Source organism: Pleurodeles waltl, chromosome 9 (genome assembly GCF_031143425.1).
Source record: "Pleurodeles waltl isolate 20211129_DDA chromosome 9, aPleWal1.hap1.20221129, whole genome shotgun sequence".
NCBI classification, from domain to species: Eukaryota; Metazoa; Chordata; class Amphibia; order Caudata; family Salamandridae; genus Pleurodeles; species Pleurodeles waltl.
In genome coordinates, this window is record NC_090448.1 from 203,973,448 (window position 1) to 203,992,941 (window position 19,494).

Genomic DNA, 19,494 nt, shown 5'->3' on the forward strand with positions numbered 1-19,494 from the left:
GGATATTTAGGTTATGATTCCGATGTCTCAGCCTCTATTCTGGATTTCGATGACAGTGATTCCGAGGCTACTGGACCTCATGGGCTCCTGCATCCTGCTGGTGAATCATGTCAGATAGCATGGCTCTGCAGTGGGACCTGAAGTTCCAGTAGGTGCAGCATCAAAGGGATCTCTTCAGTTCTCGAGGTGAACACAAAGACTTGCAGTGGTGGCTTACAAATCGCAATTGGGTCAAAGGCAGACTGCTCTCCAGTTCCCCAACCAGATCTGACAGTAGTGACAGATGTGTCACTCCTGGGATGGGGCAACCATCTGGAAAAAGTGGAGATCAGGGGACTTTGGTCTGCAGTGGAATCCAGACTTCACATCACCTTGCTGGAGCTCTGTGCGATCCGGCTAGCATTGAAATCATTTCTTCTCTCTGTCAAGGGGAAGTTAGTGCAGGTGCTACAAGCAGGGGAAGGTCGTGGATGCTTTGTCAAGAGGCCCTTCGTCTCTGGACATGGCTGGAAAAGCAGAGCATAACCCTGGTGGTTCAACACCTGGCAGGTTCTCTGAATACCAGGGCAGAAAAACTCAGCCGTCGATGCCTAGCGGATCACGAATGGCACCTCCGTCCGAGATGACGCAAGGACTCTTTCAGCAGTGGGGAGAGCCATGGTTAGATTGTGGTTAGATCTGTTTGCCTCTGAAGAGAATGTATTGTCAGCAGTTTTGCGCAATGATAGCTTTTGACTTTCCTCCTGAAATTTGTAAAGTTATCTTGGCGGCCAGACAGCCCTCCACCAAAACAGTCTGCGCCTGTCGTTAGCATAAATTAGTAAAATACTGTATGGAAAAGTCTATCCGACCCTCCTTTTGGCTCTTTCTATACTCTTCATTCTTACCGTGGCCCAGCAGGGCTCCGCCCTGCGCACTCTTAAAGGTTATCCCTCTGCTCTGTTCGCCTTCCTGCCTGACCAACCTTCTTCATTTAAGTCCTCTATTGTAATTAGGTTTTTGAAAAAGCTTGTACATGTTTCCTCCATCTTCATGCCACAGTGGGACCTGAACCTGCTTCTCACATACCTTATGTGTGCTCCTTTCGGGTCACTCTACAGTTGTCCCCACCGGCTGCTTACCATCAAGACAGCCTTTCTAGTACCAATAACAACTGCCCAGAGGGTGAGTGAGCTGCAGGCTTTATCATCCAAGCCTCCCTATCTTACTGTGGTCCCTGACAAGGTGGCGCTTCGCACACAAGCCTCTTTACTTCTGAAAGTGGTGACCCCATTTCATTTGGGGCAGGCTGTCACCCTTCCCACCTTTTACGCTCCTCCACATGCCTCTAAAAAAAGCGTCGACTCCACCGTCTGGACCCAAAAAGAGCATTGTTGTTCTACCTTGACCACACAAGAGACTGCTGTGTTGAATAACCAACTCTTTATGTGGTATGTTGGAGCGAGAATATGTTGGGCAGTACAGAAACAAACCATTTCATGCTGGGTCGTTCTCTGTACCAAGATCTGCTACGGCTTGGCTAAAAAGCAGCCTTCAGAGGGCTTCAGGGTCCATTTCCCCAGAGGAAAAGCTGCAACCATGGCGTTAGCTCATGGAGTCCCATTCCTGGGCATCTGCAAAGCAGCAGCGTGGGCATCCCGGCACACGTTTGCCAAATACTACTGCCTGGACAGTGCAGTGTGTAGGGATGGGCATTTTGCCCGTTAGGTCCTGCAGGACTTTCTAGTTTAAAAAATTTGTCTGAAGCCCACCCCTAGGAGGTTATGGCTTGGGTATCTATTCAAAGGTAAGGAATCTGCAGCTAGAAGTCTTTATCAGATGAACAAGTTACTTACCTTTGATAACACATTATCTGATAGAGACAAAATCTAGCTGCAGATTCCTTACAGACCCACCTATCTTTCCCCGCTCTGTAGACAGATTTCTAGGGATTGGGTTATTCCCTTTTCAGGGCCCTATTTTTGACCTACATTAACCCCCTTGCTTCCAGGGCTTTTCTCCTCCTGTGCCGATCCTTTTTTTGCCTATTTGAGGCTGTTCACGCTTAGGCCCTCATAACTTTTTCTCCACATAAGCTACCCATGCTAAGTTTGCGTCCCTTTTTTTTCCAACATCCTAGGGATTCTAGCGGTACCCAGACTTTGTGGGTTCCCCTGAAGGAGACCAAGAAATTAGCCAAAATACATCAAATATTTAGTTTTTTTTTAAAAATGGGAAAAAAGGGCTGCAGAAGAAGGCTTGTGTTTTTTTCCCTGAAAATGGCATCAACAAAGGGTTTGCAGTGGTAAAATCACCATCTTCCCAGCTTTCAGGAACAGGCAGACTTGAATTAGAAAAACCCATTTTCCAACACAATTTTGACATTTTACTGGACATACCCCATTTGTACTATTTATTGTGCTTTCAGCCCCCTCCCAGTTAGTGACAGAAATGGGTGAGAAACCAATGCTGGATCCCAGACAGCTAAACATTTCTGAAAAGTAGACACAATTCTGAATTCAGCAAAGGGTCATTTGTGTTGATCCTACAGGTGTTTCCTACAGAAAATACCAGCTGAAATAAACGAATAATTAAATTGGGATAAAAAAAAATAAAACAGCCATTTTCTGCATGTTTTACTCTGTAACTTTTTCCTGCGGTATCAGATTTTTGAAAGCAATATACTGTTACGTCAGCTGGACTCTTCTGGTTGCGGGGATATATAGGGCTTGTAGGCTCATCAAGAACCCTAGGTACCCAGGGCCAATAAATGAGCCGCACCTTGCAATGGGTTGTCATTCTATACCGGGTATAGAGCAATTCATGTGCTGAAATATAAAAAGTGAAAAATAGGTATCAAGAAAACCTTTGTATTTCCAAAATGGCCACAAGATAAGGTGTTGAGAAGCAGTGGTTATTTGCACATCTCTGAATTCCAGGGTACCCATACTAGCATGTGAATTACAGGGCATTTCTCAAATAGATGTCTTTTTTACACACTGTCTTACATTTGGAAGGAAAAAATGTAGAGAAACGGGCAATAACACTTGTTTTGCTATTCTGTGCTCCCCCAAGTATCTCGATAAAAATGGTACTGCACTTGCGTGGGTAGACCTAGTGCCCGCAACAGGAAATGCCCCAAAACACAACGTGGACACATCAAATTTTCACAAAGAAACAGAGCTGTTTTTTGCAAAGTGCCTAGCTTTGGATTTTGGCCTCTAGCTCAGATGGCACCTAGGAAAAACTAGCAAACCTGCATAGTTTTGAAAACTAGACACCTAGTGGAATCCAAGATGGGGTGACTTGTTGGGCTCTGACCAGGTTCTGTTACCCAGGATCCTTTGCAAACCTTAGAATTTGGCCAAAAAACACTTTTTCCTCTTATTTCGGTGACTGAAAGTTTTGGAATCAGAGTGGAGCCACAAATTCCTTCCACCCAGCTTTCTCCCAAGTCTCCTGATAAAAATGGTACTTCACTTGTGGGGGTAGGCCTACTGCCCGTGAAAGTAAATGCCCCAAAACACTATCTAGACACACAAAAATTATCAAATACAAAACTACCTGTTTTTGCGTTTTTGGTCCTGGGCTCAGCAGCCATCTAGGGAAACCTACCAAACCCAGACATTTCTGAAAACTAGACACTGAGGGAGTCCAGGGAGGTGTGACTTGCGTGGATGCCCCAATGTTTTCTTACCTAGAATCCTCAGCAAACCTCAAATTTAGCTACAAAATCAAAATTTTCCCACATTTGTGTGTGGGATCACCACACCAGGACAAATTTCATACCACCCAACGTTCCCCTCAGTTTCCCGGTAAAAATGATACCTCATTTGTGTAGGTGGGCCAAGTGCTTGTGACAGGGAACAGCCAAAAACATGTTGAAATTGAGGGGGAACCAAAGCGGGTCCAAAAGGCAGTTTGAAAAAAAAAACTTTTTAGTCTGACAAGTGGAGCAGAATTTGTATCAGTATAGATGAGACAATGCTGGGTGGTAGTAATTTTGTGGATTCCTGCAGATTCCAGAAGGTTCCATCCCAAAAACGTGGGAAAAATATGTGATTTCCAGCAAAGTTGGAGGTTTGCAGGGCATTGTGGGTAAGAAAATGGTGTGGGGTGCATGTGAAACACACCACCCTGGAATCATCCAGATGTTTAGTTTTCAGATGTGTCTAGGTCTTGTGGATTTTTCTACATGGTAGCGTCCCAAAGTGCATAAAGTGCAGCCCTTACCATTCCAAGTGGGACGAATTTGAGAGTTAGCCAAGCTCTCATGGCCCAAATGTAAAACCAAAACCCAAAATAATCAAATGTCTTCTTTCTTGCTGTGGGATAAGATGTTTTAGAGTGCAGGAGAGAGCTGAAAGACTGTTACCCCCTCAGTTGGGGTAAGGGCATAACCACTCCCATACTGGTAGGTAGCCACCTCCCCACAATTTTTTTGTTTTTTAATTCCCTGGCATCTAGTAGACTTCCTGCCCCCCCAGGGTGTGGATCAGGGGAAATTGCCCCATCTGCCCACTGGTGGGCAGAACAACTTTGGCCCCATTTATTTGGGGTTGGGGTATGGCCGTACCCCCACCCTCTTATTTTGGAAAAAGAAACGTCCCTGGTCTCTGGTGGGCTTTCTGCTCCCCCTTGGGGGCAGATGGGCCTTCCAAAAATAGACCAATCTGCCCCTAAGGCATAATAGTTATGTGCCCCCATGGGGAGCGACCCTTACCCAAGGGGCTGCCCCCCTAAAGAAAACGCACACAGCAATCCCTGGTGCCTAAGTGGTATCTGCCCCCCCCCCCGGTGGCAGATCGGCCTAATAGAAATACGCCAATCTGCCCCAAGGGGAGCAGAAATGGCAAAAAATAAATTTGGCCCCCAGGGGAGCGACCCTTGCCTAAGGAGTCGCTCTCCACTTCTAAAAAAAACAAAAACAAAAAACAAAAAAAAAAATCCCTGGCGCCTAGAGGTTTCTGCCCCCCCGGGGGCATATTGGCCTAATAACAATAGGCCGATCTGCCCTCGGGGCAGAAATGGCCTAAAATTAAATTGCACCCCTCCCAGGGAGCAACCCTTGCCTAAGGGGTCGATCCCCTTGCATGAAATTGGCGCAAAAAAAAATCCCCGGTGCCTAGTGGTTTCTGCCCCCCTTGGGGGCATATTGGCTTAACAGAAATCGGCTGATAGAAAAGGTCTAAATACAATTTGCCCCCCAAGGGAGCGACCCTTGCCTAAGGGGTCACCCCCCACCTCTAAAATACAAAACAACAACAAAAAAATGATCTCTGGCACCTAGAGGTTTCTGCCCCCTATGGGAGCAGATCGGCCTAATAACAATAGGCTGATCTGCCGCCGGGGGGGCAGAAATGGCCTAAAATAAATTACCCTCCCCGGGGAGCGACCCTTGACTAAGGGGTCGCTCTCCAAGTGTGAAATTGGCACAACACAAAAAAATCCCCGGTGCCTAGTGGTTTCTGCCCCACTTGGGGGCAGATTGGGCAAAAACAAAATCTGCCGATCTGCCCCCAAGGGGGGGCAGAAATGGTCTAAATACAGTTTGCCCCCAGGGGAGCGACCCTTGCCTAAGGGGTCACTCCCCACCTCTAAAAAACAAAAAGAAAATTATCCCTGGTGCCTAGAGGTTTCTGCCCCGCCTGGGGGCAGATCAGCCTAATAACAATAGGCCAATCTGCCCCTGGAGGGGCAGAAATGGCACCAAATAAATCCCCCCCTCCACACCCTCAGGGAGTGACCCTTGTCTGTGGATTGACCATAAAAAAAAAGAAAAACTTCCTGGTTTCTGCCCCCCCCTTTGGGGCAGACTAGCCTCCTAAAAATAGGCCGATCTGCCCCCAAGGCGGGCAGAAATGGCCTAAATATAATTTGCCCCCTAGGGGAGCGACCCGTGCCTAAGGGGTCGCTCCCCAACTATAAAAAACAAAATAAAAACACACAAAAAAAAAACAAATAAATGATCACTGGCGCCTAGTGGTTTCTGCCCCCCCAGGGGCAGATCGTCCTAACAACAATAGGCCGATCTCCCCCCAGGGGGGGGCAGAAAAGGCCTTTAAAAATATTGCCCTCCTATGGAACGACCCTTGCCCAAGGGGTCGCTCCCCTTATGCCAATTTCATTTTCAAAAATAAATCCCTGGTGTCTAGTGGGCATTTCAAAGGGAAGGAAATTCCTTTCCTTCCCTTTGAAGCCTCTCAGGCCCCCATCACATGATCGGAAGAGAAATGCTTTGCATTTTTGAAGTGGCCTCTGCTGAGGTCAGCGCGCGAATGCCAGACGTCATCAGACATTATCAGACGTCACTGGGGAGGTTGGGGGGGGTCGGGGGTGGAAGGGGAAAGGCTTCCCCTTCCATCCCTGCCTTGGAGGGTTGGGAAGGAACCCCACAGAGGGAGCGATAGCGCTCCCTCTGAGCTCAGTGCCGAGGACGTAATGGTTACGTCCTCGGCACATGAGCACTGTGCCGTTGGACATAACCATTACGTCCACGGCACAGAAGGAGTTAATCAGTTCACTTCATGGCTCTGCACTTCTGGTGTGGAAAGTCATGAAAAGTAACTGATGTCCGCACACCTGGCTGACTGTGACTTCCCTTCTGGCCCCAACGATGCTAACAACACCACACGGAACCGAAAGAAGCCACCCAACGTTGGGCAGGGCTACTGCTCACGCAGAAGTTTCCCGATCCAGTCTGATGCCTGGGAGATTCAAAGGTAAAGAATCTGCAGCTAGATATTGTCTCTACCAGATAATGTGTTATCAAAGATAAGTAACTTGTTCTTCATTACCTTATAATTGTTTCAAACTCAGTACACCCCTGCCCTTCTGCAAAAGTTAGCAGCAAACCATAAATCTGTTATGTTCAACTAAATAATTAAAACGAGTGCTAAAACGTAACCACACTATAGGTCAGAATATTGATTTCATTTTGATGCTGAAATCTACATTGTTGTATAGTTCAACCATTTCATCCAACATGTGCACTTCTGAGCTATCTGTGATAGCACTCCTGATGTTTTTCTATGTTTGCTATGAGTTACTAACTTTTATCCTTCCTTTGATTTCAGGTCTTTGATAAGGACGTTAAGAGTTTTGTCTTTGTTCTTGAAGGTAGCAGTCAAACCAATAAGATGCAGCTGCCTAAAGAAAACAAGCAAACACGTAAGTGCAGTGGTTTAGTGATCCGATCAGACGGTATTTATTTTTTGTTCCCTCTCTGATTGGTTTAAGCTAGTTCTCTTAGACACAATTCAGTAATAAAGCAGAGCAACCGGAAATGAATTTGACTGAAATTAATATTCTAACATTAGACCATGCTCAGGGCCAGGTTTCTCCTCCACGGTATCACTGTCAACAGAGAAGCACCATTAGCTGGTTCTGCTGCAACGCTAGCTGTGCAAGGGCTGGGTAAAAAGGTTTATCTTGAATGAGATTATGAAGCCAAGGAGAGGGCCTGAGCCTATGCTCGAGGTTCCTGTTGTGTCGTCTAGTTTCATGTGGATGTTGAGGTGTCTACCATCTCAAACAGGTATTTCGTTACTTACATTCAGTTGTTTTTGAAGTATTGTAAAACACTGATAAAGCAAGTTTTGGGAAATGCAATAGGTCTTGTGTTTTTTTTCATTGGCTTGAGTGGAAGATTTGTTTATTTGGTTGTGTGTGCAGGAACGAGTCAAGGAACCCAGGATTTTTGGGGTCCTGACCAAGGCATATTTTGAGGGACCTGTTCGGAAAATCTTTGAATATATTACCCATTTTGAGCTTATTCAAACTCTTCTGATCCCACACAATATTAAAGTGTGCATTAAACGTAAAACAAGACATAGAAACCCAGTTGAAAGCTTAAGCTCTACAGCATCTTCCATCTACACGGTGTCAAAAAAGCTTGAATAACCATTGATTTGGCACTTTCTTTTTGCGCTCAGATCCATATCATTTTTCTCTTGTAGCAAGAATATTTTACGAATAATTCAGTATATAACCAGCCTTTTCCTCCTATTTTAGGAAAGACACAGGAAAGTTGGCTAAGTGAAAGTTCAGTAGACTAATATTAAACTTGGATATTTACACATATTCTAAAATATCTTGCTGCACAAAACAGTGAAAATGAAAGCAATACTTCAAAGATCTTCACCATTCCAGCAGGTGAAATCTGATAAATTTCTCCTTCATTTTCTTCCCCTGCTTTTTACGTCATTTCCTCTTTCTGTGTATATTTCTCTTGCTAGGTGGTGGCCTCCGACTCGGCTGACTAAGAGAACTGGGATGTGTCAGCAGATCGGAGAAGGACAAAATCCAAGGAGAGTCATAAAGCAAGAGAGGTGAAGTAGAGGGAGAAGAGAAGTAGATGTAGTTATGAAGTATAGAAATATTTGAATTAGGAGAGATGCAAGATTATGAGGTAAAGTTGAGATATCCAGAAACAAAAACAAAGAAAGGTAGAAAGAGGATGATATATATTATTTATTTTCCTATGAACTTTAGCACAATTTGACGAATCTTGACAAAACTGTCTCCAAAGGGTCTAATCCACATCAGGTCCTTCCTGGAAAGTTTTGGTGTAATCCGTCAAGCAGGGGCCAAGGAAAAGGTGGGGGGTCTCCAAAACATGTTTTATCCATTCGTGGAACTGCAATACCGCAAAGACTACTGAATGCATTTGCACCAAATTTGGCAAAAAAAGCTAGATTTTGAACCAAAAAGTTAGCTTTTTGTGATTTGGTGTAAATCCTTTCAGTCCTTTTTAAGCAATCAGGTCACCAAACTGTATATTTCATGTTGCAATGGGATCAGCGAGGTTGACAGAGCACAAGTTTTCAAGATGATATCTGATTAGTTGCCTCCAGATCAACAAATATGTGGCAGCAGCCATCTTAGGACTTCTCGGACTCAGTCCAGAGTCCTAGAAAAAAGGTAATAAAAAGACATAAGGGTGCAAGGTAGGAATACTGTGACTGTGGTGGAGGGTTTTTTTCTGAAAATTCACAGAGCATCTGCAACAATTTAAAAAAAAAAAAAAAATAGTGTGGGCTCCGATGCTACTAAAATAACTCCCACCTGGGTTGGGCCAGTGCCCTGAGGAGGGGAGGAGGGAAGGGTACAAGGGGGGGGAGCAGACAAATACATTATTTAGGGACGTAGGGTGCATGCCCCTCCTCCATGAGCCTCTAGGCATCCCTGGGGACCCCAATCCTTAAGGCCGACATCAATAGAAAGAGGAGGTGACATGCGGCCCCCTCCTCGAGCCTCAATTGGCCCCGTGGACCCATCCATCAGGACTGATGTTAAATGGGTGGGAGTGTAAAGCCTCCCCTTCCTGTGTTTGAAAAGGCCCAGGACATCATCCCGTAGGGCAATATATGAGTTAAAAGGGGATGGGGCACATGGCCATCGTTTTTGGCTGTTTATGGTCCCCGGGGACCCTATCCTCTGATGTTGACAGAGTTAAACAGGGGAGGGGGCACATGGCACCCTTCCCGAGCCTCATTAGGCCCTGGAGACCCCACCCCCTGCAGATAATCTTGAATGAATGGGAACCTGTAAAAGCCCTGGGGATTGTATCCTCCGAGGCCTTGATTTTTTTTATCAAGGGGATAGGAGTGCATGTCCCCCCCCCCCCCATCCATGAGCCATATATGGCCCTGGAGACCCAATACCCCGGGCCCTTAGGTGCTTCTGGGGGTGTGCCCAGGTCCGTTTTGCGTACACACATGATGTTTGAAGGCTACTGGGGGGGGGAGGCCCAAGGCTCCCGCAGCCCCTCCTCATGCACTAATCCCTGGTGCTGTGGGAGCTGACATTGCTCCTGCCCGCTGGGAACAATTGTTTTTGTTTGGTCCTGCTGGGCAGGGGCATTCTGAGTTTTCCTGCCCTAAAGAGCACAAGCAGGAAAATAAATGTCTGCTCCCACACTGGCTGAAGCATTTTTAAAACTCCTGTCGAGTAGGAGCAGACATGCCTTCCCTGCCTACAGTGACGCGATATTGCTGTCAGAGAAACTCGGATTGCTCTTGCAGAGGGAGAGGAAACAAAAACAGCTGCTTCTGCCGGCAAGAGCAATGCCAGCTCCCGCAACACCCATAATTGGTGCATATTGGGAGAGGGGGGCACAGCAATCCTGGAGCTCCCCCTGCGGCCCCATCCAGGTGTGGAGCAGGTCACCCACTCAGGACCACCTACGGCCTTTGGGACGGGCTTCCTGGGGCCACTGTTGGCTGGGGGAAGAAGGGGGCCACATGCCCCACTCCCATAATTAACAATCAAGGCTCCCAAAGAATGGGCACACTAAGCTTCAAAGTAGCTTAGGTCGGCGGGCCGCGAACCCCCTCAATTTAATACAAAAATTAAATAAAATAATAACTCCCTGGGGGATCGAGGTTCATTGTGGCTTGGGGAGGTGGGCTATGTGCCTCCTTCCCCTTAATCAAAAGGAAGGGCTCCGGGGGATTGGGTCCTCGAGCCTGCAGTGCCTCAGGGAGGGGACCATACACACCCCTTCCTTTTGAATGTGTTCTTAGGCCCTGGGGCATGGGATCCCCAAGGCCATTATTGGCTGGGGAAGGGGTGCCACATGCCTTCTCCCCTTAAAATATATGTTCAGGCCCACAAGATGGGGTCCTTGTGGGCACTGTTGTCTTGTGGAGGGGACCACTCTGTCCCCTTATAATACATGTTATCTCAGGGCACAAGTTAAAGTTAATTGAGGTAACTATAAGTGGAGAATTTCTGTGATGTATGTTGTCATTGAAATGTTCACTTAACTGTAACAGTACTTCAGCACAGCACGCTGTGATCCAAAGGCGTGCTCGCCATTGGGTAGGAGTTCTGGATTTAAAGAAGCTGTAAGTAAATTTGATTTACAGATTCATTATTATACTTTAGGCTGTGAAGATACACATCTTTAATAACAGACATTGATTGATATAGAAAAGGAGCTGGATATGTGAAGTGTGGGTTAAATTCAGAATCACTGGATATTTGAAGTGTGGGTTATATTCAGAATCAAAATCATATGGCCTCACATGACAGTGGCAAGTTTTCTAAGTTACGAGAAGAGGATTTGTTGAAAAGTATTTCTGAGCCCTGATGAAATTGTGAGTATGACAAAACACGTGTTGGCTAATCAGGAGTTTTCAGAACAATAAAACTATATCAACATTCAAGATTGTAACTACGACGTCTTGATTAATAATTACAGAGACTTTGGATTTGATGTGGTGTGTGCCTGAGGCTATGGACTTGGCAATTCAAAACCATTTGGCTTTCTAAGGGGATGTAGGGTGGACATTCTCCCTTGTGGGCACCATGAATAGTGTTTTTTTCAGATAGAGTGTCTGCTTGACAAGTGCTTATACCCTACACATTCACCCACATTAATTCCTAACAATACTTTAACCTTTGTTTTTTCCAACAGGATATATATTATATTATATTATATTATAAAAATATATTATATTATATATATATATATCAGCCTTAGAGTGGTCTTCCCCCAAACTCTTTACCTTATATTTGTTGCAGATTTCTTTTTGTTGGCTTTAGGACTATGAACACTTTACCACTGCTGACCAGTGCTAAAGTGCATGTGCTCTCTCCCCTGAACAGGTTTTGATTGGGACATCCACAATCAGCATATTTAATTTACTTGTAAGTCCTTAATAAAGTGCAGTACATGTGCCCAGGATTTGTAATTTAAATGCTGCTAGTGAGACTGCAGCACTGCTTGTGCTACCCTCTTAAGTAGCCCTTAAAGATGTCTCAGGCCTGTATAATGCATGCGTGGGCATAGATTCATGAGCAATATACCCCTACTGTGTCCTTTCCAAACCTGGGACATAGTAAGTGAACAGAGCAGCCATTTTAAATGCATGTGCTAGGCCCTGGTCAGTAAGAGATTCCCATCTACATGATGGCCACTCTGAAGCCTGGGTTGTTTGGTATCAAATTGCTCACATCGCTAAATCCAAACTGCTACCAGTATTGTACCTAGGGACCACCTTAGAGGTGACCTCTGCAAAGCCAAATGACACTAGCATGGTTGCCGGCCAGTCACAACCAGCATGCCACCACCAGACAAGATTCTGGAACCATGGGGTAAGAGCTTCTGCTCCCTGGGCCCCAGAACAAAGCCCTTCCTGGGTGGAGGTGTCACACCTCCCTCCTCTGGAATGTGCACTGCCCTGCTAGCGAGCTGCAAAAGGCTTACCGCCTTTGAAAGTCGATCCCCAAGCCTGCTTCCAGCAGCTGATGGGCAACCCTGTTGCAATCCCCCACTTTTGGTGGGAGCAACAGTGGGAAAACACACAAAGGAAAGGAGGAGTGGTCAGCCCCAGCTTGAACCACCCCTAAGGTGTTGCATGCAAGGTGACCTCTCCATTTTATTTTCCTTCATCTTGCATGGTAGGGAAATAGCCAATCAGATGTAGGAAAGTGACCTTAGCCGACAGGAAGCGGTCACTTAGTGGGTGTAGCATTCCTAACGTAGATGACTCATTGGTCACTACTAGGTACTCCCCTAAATTCCCACTAAATACAGTATCATTGGGCACCCCTAGGCCAGAGATTCAGATTCTAAGGACACTAGAAGACCAGCAACAAGAAGACCCAAGGCCTGAGAACTGAAGTCCTGCTGCACCAAGAAAAAGGCACCAAACTCTGCCTACTGCACCCAAGACTCGACAGTTGCTGCTGAGGGGTTGCTCAGACATGGGACATACTCTACAAACCAAGATAGGACCTCCACACTTCTGAAAATTGCTGGCTATCTCCTTTTTGAGTGAAGACATTATTCTCCTCCAACTAAGACCAGAATCCTGTGAAGTCCAGTTCAATGACCGGCTGCTAACCAAGGAATCGGATACTGTAGCCAGACCAACTTTCACCCAACGGACCATGGGGACCAAACCTACAAGTCTGCCAAGTTTGGTGTACTGCGACTGAACTGTGCAATAGCCACAGGTACTGGTCACTCAACGTCAGACACCCAGAAGGACAGTCCACTCTAGACTGAAAAAGGACCAGGAGAAATCCCCAGTCGAGGATCGTCAGGAAACACCAGGGCCTCCCACCAGAGTGCCCCTACTGACCTGCAAGTGACCCTCAAAGCGATCTACCTCCTGCTTCCGAGGACACTTTTGCGCACAGCTCCTGGCTCACCGATTCGGTCTGCACCTGGCCGCCCTCTGCCCTGAAGATCTAGCTGTACTCTTAGGGTCCCCCACACCTTGCAACCTCAACACTCCAAGGGGACCCACAGGTCTGACCTTGAAGTCCACCTATGCAGTGCTTTTCCAAGTGGTCCCACGCAGTGGCCTGGCACAAGCTCCAATGACTTTCTGCAGTTGCTACCATCAAAACTGGGAGGTGCCCAAACTTCTCCAGCTTGTCCACACTGCCCATCGATGCCCTCAACCTAGCTACAAAGAGAGACATTGGTAAGCATATTGCCTGATTTTATAAGCATTTTTAAAGTATCTCTCCATTGATTCCCATATACATTTTCTAAACTTTAAAATTTCATAACTTAAAAAGTACTTACCTGATTTTGATGATCTTGGTCTTAAAATGTTATGCAAATCTGAAGTATTTTTGTAAATTGGTCTTGAGTTATTCTTTTCAGTGAGAGTCTTGCTTTATTGATAATGTGAGTAGACCAAATGCTTTGCACTTCTCCAAGATTAGCCGAATTGCTCGACCAAGCTACCATAACAATTAGAGCATTGGGTGGTCTGGCTTTTACCTCTGTAAACCAATGTGTGGTTTCCTGGACTCTCTGCACAGTGTGCCTAGCTTTGCACACTACATCGAGAGCCAGCCTCCTACACTCAGTACTTATGGAATTGTAGTGATATATCCTCTTTAATGGTAAAGTTGGATTTATTGTTACAATTTTGAAAGCCACTTTTAGAAAGTTGGCATTTTCATACTCTTACCGGGTCATTACGACCTCGGCGGTCTTTGTGCAAGACCGCCGAGGAACCGCCGTTCGGAAGACCGCCTGTGCAGGCGGTTTGCCGCTCGGCGTATTATGACTGTTGGCTGCTCTCCGTCGTTATTCCGACGGAGAGCCTCCAACAGCCATACTTGCGGGCGGCGGGGAAGTGGAGGTTGCTCCACCTCCACTGCCACGCCAACAGAACACTGCCCAGCGAATCACGTCCTGTAATTCGCCGTGGCGGTGTTCTGTTGGCAGTGCGGTGTCGGCGGAGCTGCCCCCATGGCTCCCGTCCCCTCCCGGAGGATCGACAGACCAGGTAAGTTGATTGTCCGTTAGGGTAGGGGGGTGGGGGGTGTTGTGTGTTGTGTGCGTGCATGGAGGTGTGCGTATGTGTATGTAGAGGGGGTGTGTGAGTGTGTGTATGCTTGCGGGGGTGTTGTGTGTATGGGAATGAGTGCGTGTATGGCTGTGGGTATGTCTGTATGGATGTGTGCGTGTATGTTTGAATGTGGGTGTGCGTGTCTGATTGTGTGTGTGGATGTAGGCATGTATGTCGGGGTGTGTGTGTTGGTGGTGCCTGCATGGGTGTCGGGTGTGTGTGAGTAATGTTATGTTGGGGGTCGGGGTGGGGAGGGGGGGCCCTGCCACCTTTGGGTGGTGGCAGGGGTGGTGGGGGGTGTAGGGGAGGGAGTCGGGGTGGGGGTGTGGTGTGGGGGAGACCCCTATCAGTGCCAGGAAAGGAATTCCCTGGCACTGATAGTGCTTACCGCCATGGATTTCATGGCGGTTGAAACCGCTGGAAATCCACGGCGGTAAGCTGGGTCCTAATACCGCCGGCGGTATACTGACGGCCGCCGGGCTGGAGACCCAGGTCTCCAGCCGGGCGGTCGTCTCTGCCCTGGCGGGCGGGACGGAGAACCGGCGGTTGACCATGGCGGTAACCGCCATGGTCATAATACACCAAGGTAAGACCGCCAGCCTGTTGCCGGTCTTACCACCGGTTCTCCGCCATCCGCCAGGGTTGTAATGACCCCCTTAGTCTTTTGTGCCTGCATCCTCTCTCCAATACACATCAGGGCTGGGTAACAGTAGGACTTTGTGCATTACTTCCAGACAGCCACACAGAAACTGAGCTTCGGTGTGACTGATGGGCCACCAACATCCTGATGGGCCATCCTGGGCAGGATGGAAGAGAGGAGCTGACACTTAAACCTGAATAGACAGTGACCTGCCCCACACAAAGGACTGTATTAAGCTGTGGTAAGTCTGGATCCAGGGCAGGAAGAAAGGACCTCTGTGTACGTCAAAGACACTTCTTTGAAGTCCCCACCACTTCAGAGGCACAACAGGTATAAATACTGGACCTCTGGCACTACCAACTCAGTACACTGCTGGACCTGTGGAGTACACTGCCAGGAAGATAGACTGCTGTGCTGCTACATGGACTGCCACTCTGGACTACTGCTCTGGACGAACTGCTCTTTTTCTGGGCTGCCCTACCGCCTGCTGCCCTCTGCCCTAATGTAATGCTATCTGTATTTAACCACCAGTTCCATCTTGACCACTGACTCCATTTTGGTGCTCAGCTTAGCTTCACACACCGCACATTGGTGGTGCAGATATTTTTCCACGCACAGCTTGTGCAACCTGTTTTCGTTCTTTCTCACTGAAGACGGGCACATAACATGGGGGAGTAGGAATGATAAGATGTACCAGGCTGAGAATGTTTATGGTAAAGCGGGGAACAGCTCGGTTGTGGAAAAACATTGTGAAAGTTGGCCAGTCTTTACCATGTTCCTCTCAACACTGACCTGGTACTGCCAGGGATAGAACAACAACTTACTCGATGGGAGGTTTCTAGAATACTCCTCTCCAGTTTGTTTAAAGAATATAAGGGGAGGAAGCTTGACAACCGGGACTAGAAAAAACTCATTCTGAGGGGGGACGCCTTGTTCAGAAGATAATCCCATTGTGGGTAGTGATCTACCTCTGCCTCGGTTGCCAGGGTTCCCCGACCTGAAGTTGTCAGACAAAGGGATGATGTCTGTGTCAAGCCCCATGGTGATGCATTTTTAATTCTTATTTTTAGCATTGCTGTGTGCATGCATGAATGCGTAGTCACTATATATATATATATATATATATATATATATATATATATATATATATATATATATATATATATATATTGTTGATGTTTTGCATTCTCTCTGTTTCAGTAATCACTATTATTCTACTGCTGTGATTATTTTAAGAATTACACGCTTTTGCATTTGAAATAAAAGCTCATGTTATTCTTTCTGTTCATGAAACTTTGAAAGTGCTTTAATAAATTCAATACTCAGACTAAGAGTTCTGCATTCTTTGCATTCCATTCACTTTGTGTTCCTTTCAGTCTGAGGTAGAGCAGAAAACCTGCTGAGGATGGACTGGACCTATCTCACTTGAACCCAGAGGGGACTCCAAGGGCTTGAGGTTGGCGTGGCTCAGAGCCTACACAAGTCTACATCTTCAGGATCAACACCAGCACATCTCCTCTATTGCTCCTCTCATCTTGTTCTTGACATCTCCAAATTTCTGAACCAAGGTACTGCTTCAGCGGACCAAGGCTGGACCATGTATTCGACCTTCACTCTGTCGCAGTCAGCCTGACTTTTCAGATTTGACACAGTCTAGCTTGACCAGATATCCCTGGTTGGCGCTTTATGCTTCTAAGCACCGCAACTCAGCTTATTCTTTTAGGATTTCTATCTCGACTTCTACTTATTAGATTGTTGTCGTTTTGGTCTTGTTTTTGCTCATAGCAATATAATCTATTTTTCTAACCTGATGTGGAGTCCTTTTGTAATGTTTCTACAGTTTAACTGTTTGAAGTGTTGCGCAAATACTTTACACATTGCCTCTTAAATTAAGCCTGCCTGCTCTGTGCCAAGCTACCAGAGCGTGAACCAGGTTATTTTGGGGTGTGTATCTGACTTGCCCTGACAAGGGGTTATGGTTCCTGCTTGGACAGAGTGCATACCCCTGCCAACCAGAAACCCAATTTCAAATATATAAATATTACAGAGAGGTAGAAATCTAGGTAGATTGGTTTTAACATAAGGCAGCTAGTTGCAGAGAGCTTACTGTAGTGAGAAAAAATATAGAAAGCCAGTGATTGTTAGGAGTACACTGAGAAATGAGACAAAGAGAGAGGTAAGGTAGAGAGAGGTGTAGCCAGAAAGAGGCACAAATAGTCACAGAGAAGATATAGTGAGAGAAGTGTAGAAAAATCCAAGATAGTCAGGGTGGTGAGGTATACAGTATGAAAAGAGATATATGAGAAGAGAAATAGAAAAACAGTTTGGGTACAAAGAGTAATAGGTTGTAAGAGAATGGTTAATAGGGATGGGTGAACCATAGAAAGAAAAGAGTATGGAATCACAGATGAGGTAGAGAAAGAGAAGCGGGGTTGCCTCACAGATAGAGAGAAATAAAGAAAGAGGGTGAAGTAGAAAGAATTGTGAGGTAGGGAGAGAGGTAATGTAGAGAGGATGAGATGAAATAGAGAAGGAGGTGGGTCCTTCAGCAGCAGATTTAATCTGTTCAGGGATGGAGCCAATTGTTCAGCCATCTGGGAAGCACATAAATTATTTTCACCCAACCACGAAGCTCAAGAGTCATCATAACTGGGAGTAGCAGAAAGAAATACTTCATATACATATATATGAAAGTCTCCAGCAACAGTAAAACTTACATTTGACCTTGTTTTGACTTTAGGTTAAGGGAAATATACACAAGGAACAGTTTCTAATGCTAAGTACATATACCAATTATAATTTAACACATTGTAGCTAAAGTGCTTAATGTAAAATCAAAACAAATGGTACACTTTACCAAAAAGAAAATGTCTATTTCCTTCTGGTCCAGAAACTAGTATTAAGAGTCAGGGGTACTTGATCAAAACTTTCTGTGTGAAGTTGTCTTCCTTGCTCAGCTTACACTTGAACATGTGTTCTTTGACTTGTCTATCCACAGACACTTTTACTGTATGTTTCTGCAGGCAGCTGACCTTATCCTAAAGTTGGGCACTAGCGGTTGCAACTCATAGCCATGTTACAGTAACATTACAGTGAGGTGGACTCCATTCAAGATTCTCACAGCATTGCTGAAAAGCCACCACAACCCTGCAGAATGCTACATCACTCACTCAATCAAACCTTATGGCTGATGACTTTTTAAACATTGTTCTTTGATCAAATCAAACCATCCTTGCCATCTATGCCCCCTCTCTGTTAACATCCACATCTCCCACTATTATTGTGCATCCTTGTCTTTTCAGCATTTCTCCCCTCTTCTTCCGCATAATACAAACTCAGGCATCTTGCAGCAGAGCCTACCTGCTATACCCCTTACCGTTTCCCCTCACAAATTAAAGTACCTTGGCCAGCTTTATTTAGTTCTTTCTTATTTCACATGGATTTTTGACTGGTCAGTAACCAGTTCCCCACATTTTAAATCAAATCCGTCCGCTGTCTGAAAATCACTCCTGACCCACTCCATTAAAGAAGTCGATATGGACATGCATTCTTAAGGCATACATTTCCAATTTCTTCCATTTGCCGCTACATCTACCTCCCTGCCTCGCTTCAAACCGGCTGAGGAAAGTGGTCAGGCATTCATGCCCTGTAACTTAACAAAGTTGGCTTTGCAAACAACAGCCTGTAGAAGTTTTCTGGTAAACTTTCCTCTCCTTATTTCTCATACGTAGATAATTGGGTTGTTGTTTGACTGGGGTGTGAACCCTGGTCAAGCGACACCCACAATCCTTATCAGGATGAGACACAAGCAAACCGCAAATTAAGTTGTGCTCATCCCCCTGGTAAATTGGCACAGAGAAGTCAGACTAAACTTAGAGGCAATATCTATTGTATTTGTGCAACACTTCAAACAATTCACAGTGAATAACCCCCACAAAAGGAGCCCCCAGCAGGGTTATGAAAATAGAGGAGATTTTAGTAAATAAAATAAGATCAAAATGACAAAAATCCAATTAGTAGCACCAGTGATATTGAATTTTAAGGATTTAAGTAAAAATAGTGGCAGAAAGCACTGTTGGGCATATCTGGTTGCGCTGGACCAGGACAAAAGCACAGTTTAAGGCCAACCACAATGGAGCACGGGCCAGCTAAAGATACCCAGTTATTCCCACTGAACAAAGTACCTTAAATCCTGGTCACACAGTGTTGCATGGATCGGCCTCAAAGATGTGTCATGCAGCTGAGGCAATACATAGGAGATGCTGCGGTGTGAGGTCCTGTTGCACTGATATCAAAGATCGCGTGGACAGGGCTTGTGATGAAAAGGCAGGTTTTGGGACAGTCGTCGATGCTGCCTTTGACATGAGATGCGAGGAGCTGCTCAGGAGGAATGTCACACAGTGGGAGTCCCGAAGGTGATGCACGAACCACAGATGCTAGGTGCGCTGGCAATGCGAGTATTTTGAGATATCCAATCCACGCAGCATCGGCCATGGATTGGTGCTGCATGAGGATGCGCGGCTCAGCCGAGGAGATGTGTTGGTTCTGCTT

At 46.0% G+C, this 19,494-nt stretch overlaps 1 protein-coding gene across 1 annotated transcript in view; it reads left to right on the forward strand.

Annotated features, from left to right (window-relative positions):
• CFAP20DC (CFAP20 domain containing) overlaps positions 1 to 19,494 on the forward strand; it is a 1,731,599-nt gene that overhangs the window by 168,633 nt on the left and 1,543,472 nt on the right. Inside the window, exon 4 of the mRNA XM_069206541.1 lies at positions 7,056 to 7,149. Within this exon, the coding sequence (XP_069062642.1) occupies positions 7,056 to 7,149 (94 nt within the window). The remainder of the gene's footprint in view (positions 1 to 7,055; positions 7,150 to 19,494) is intronic.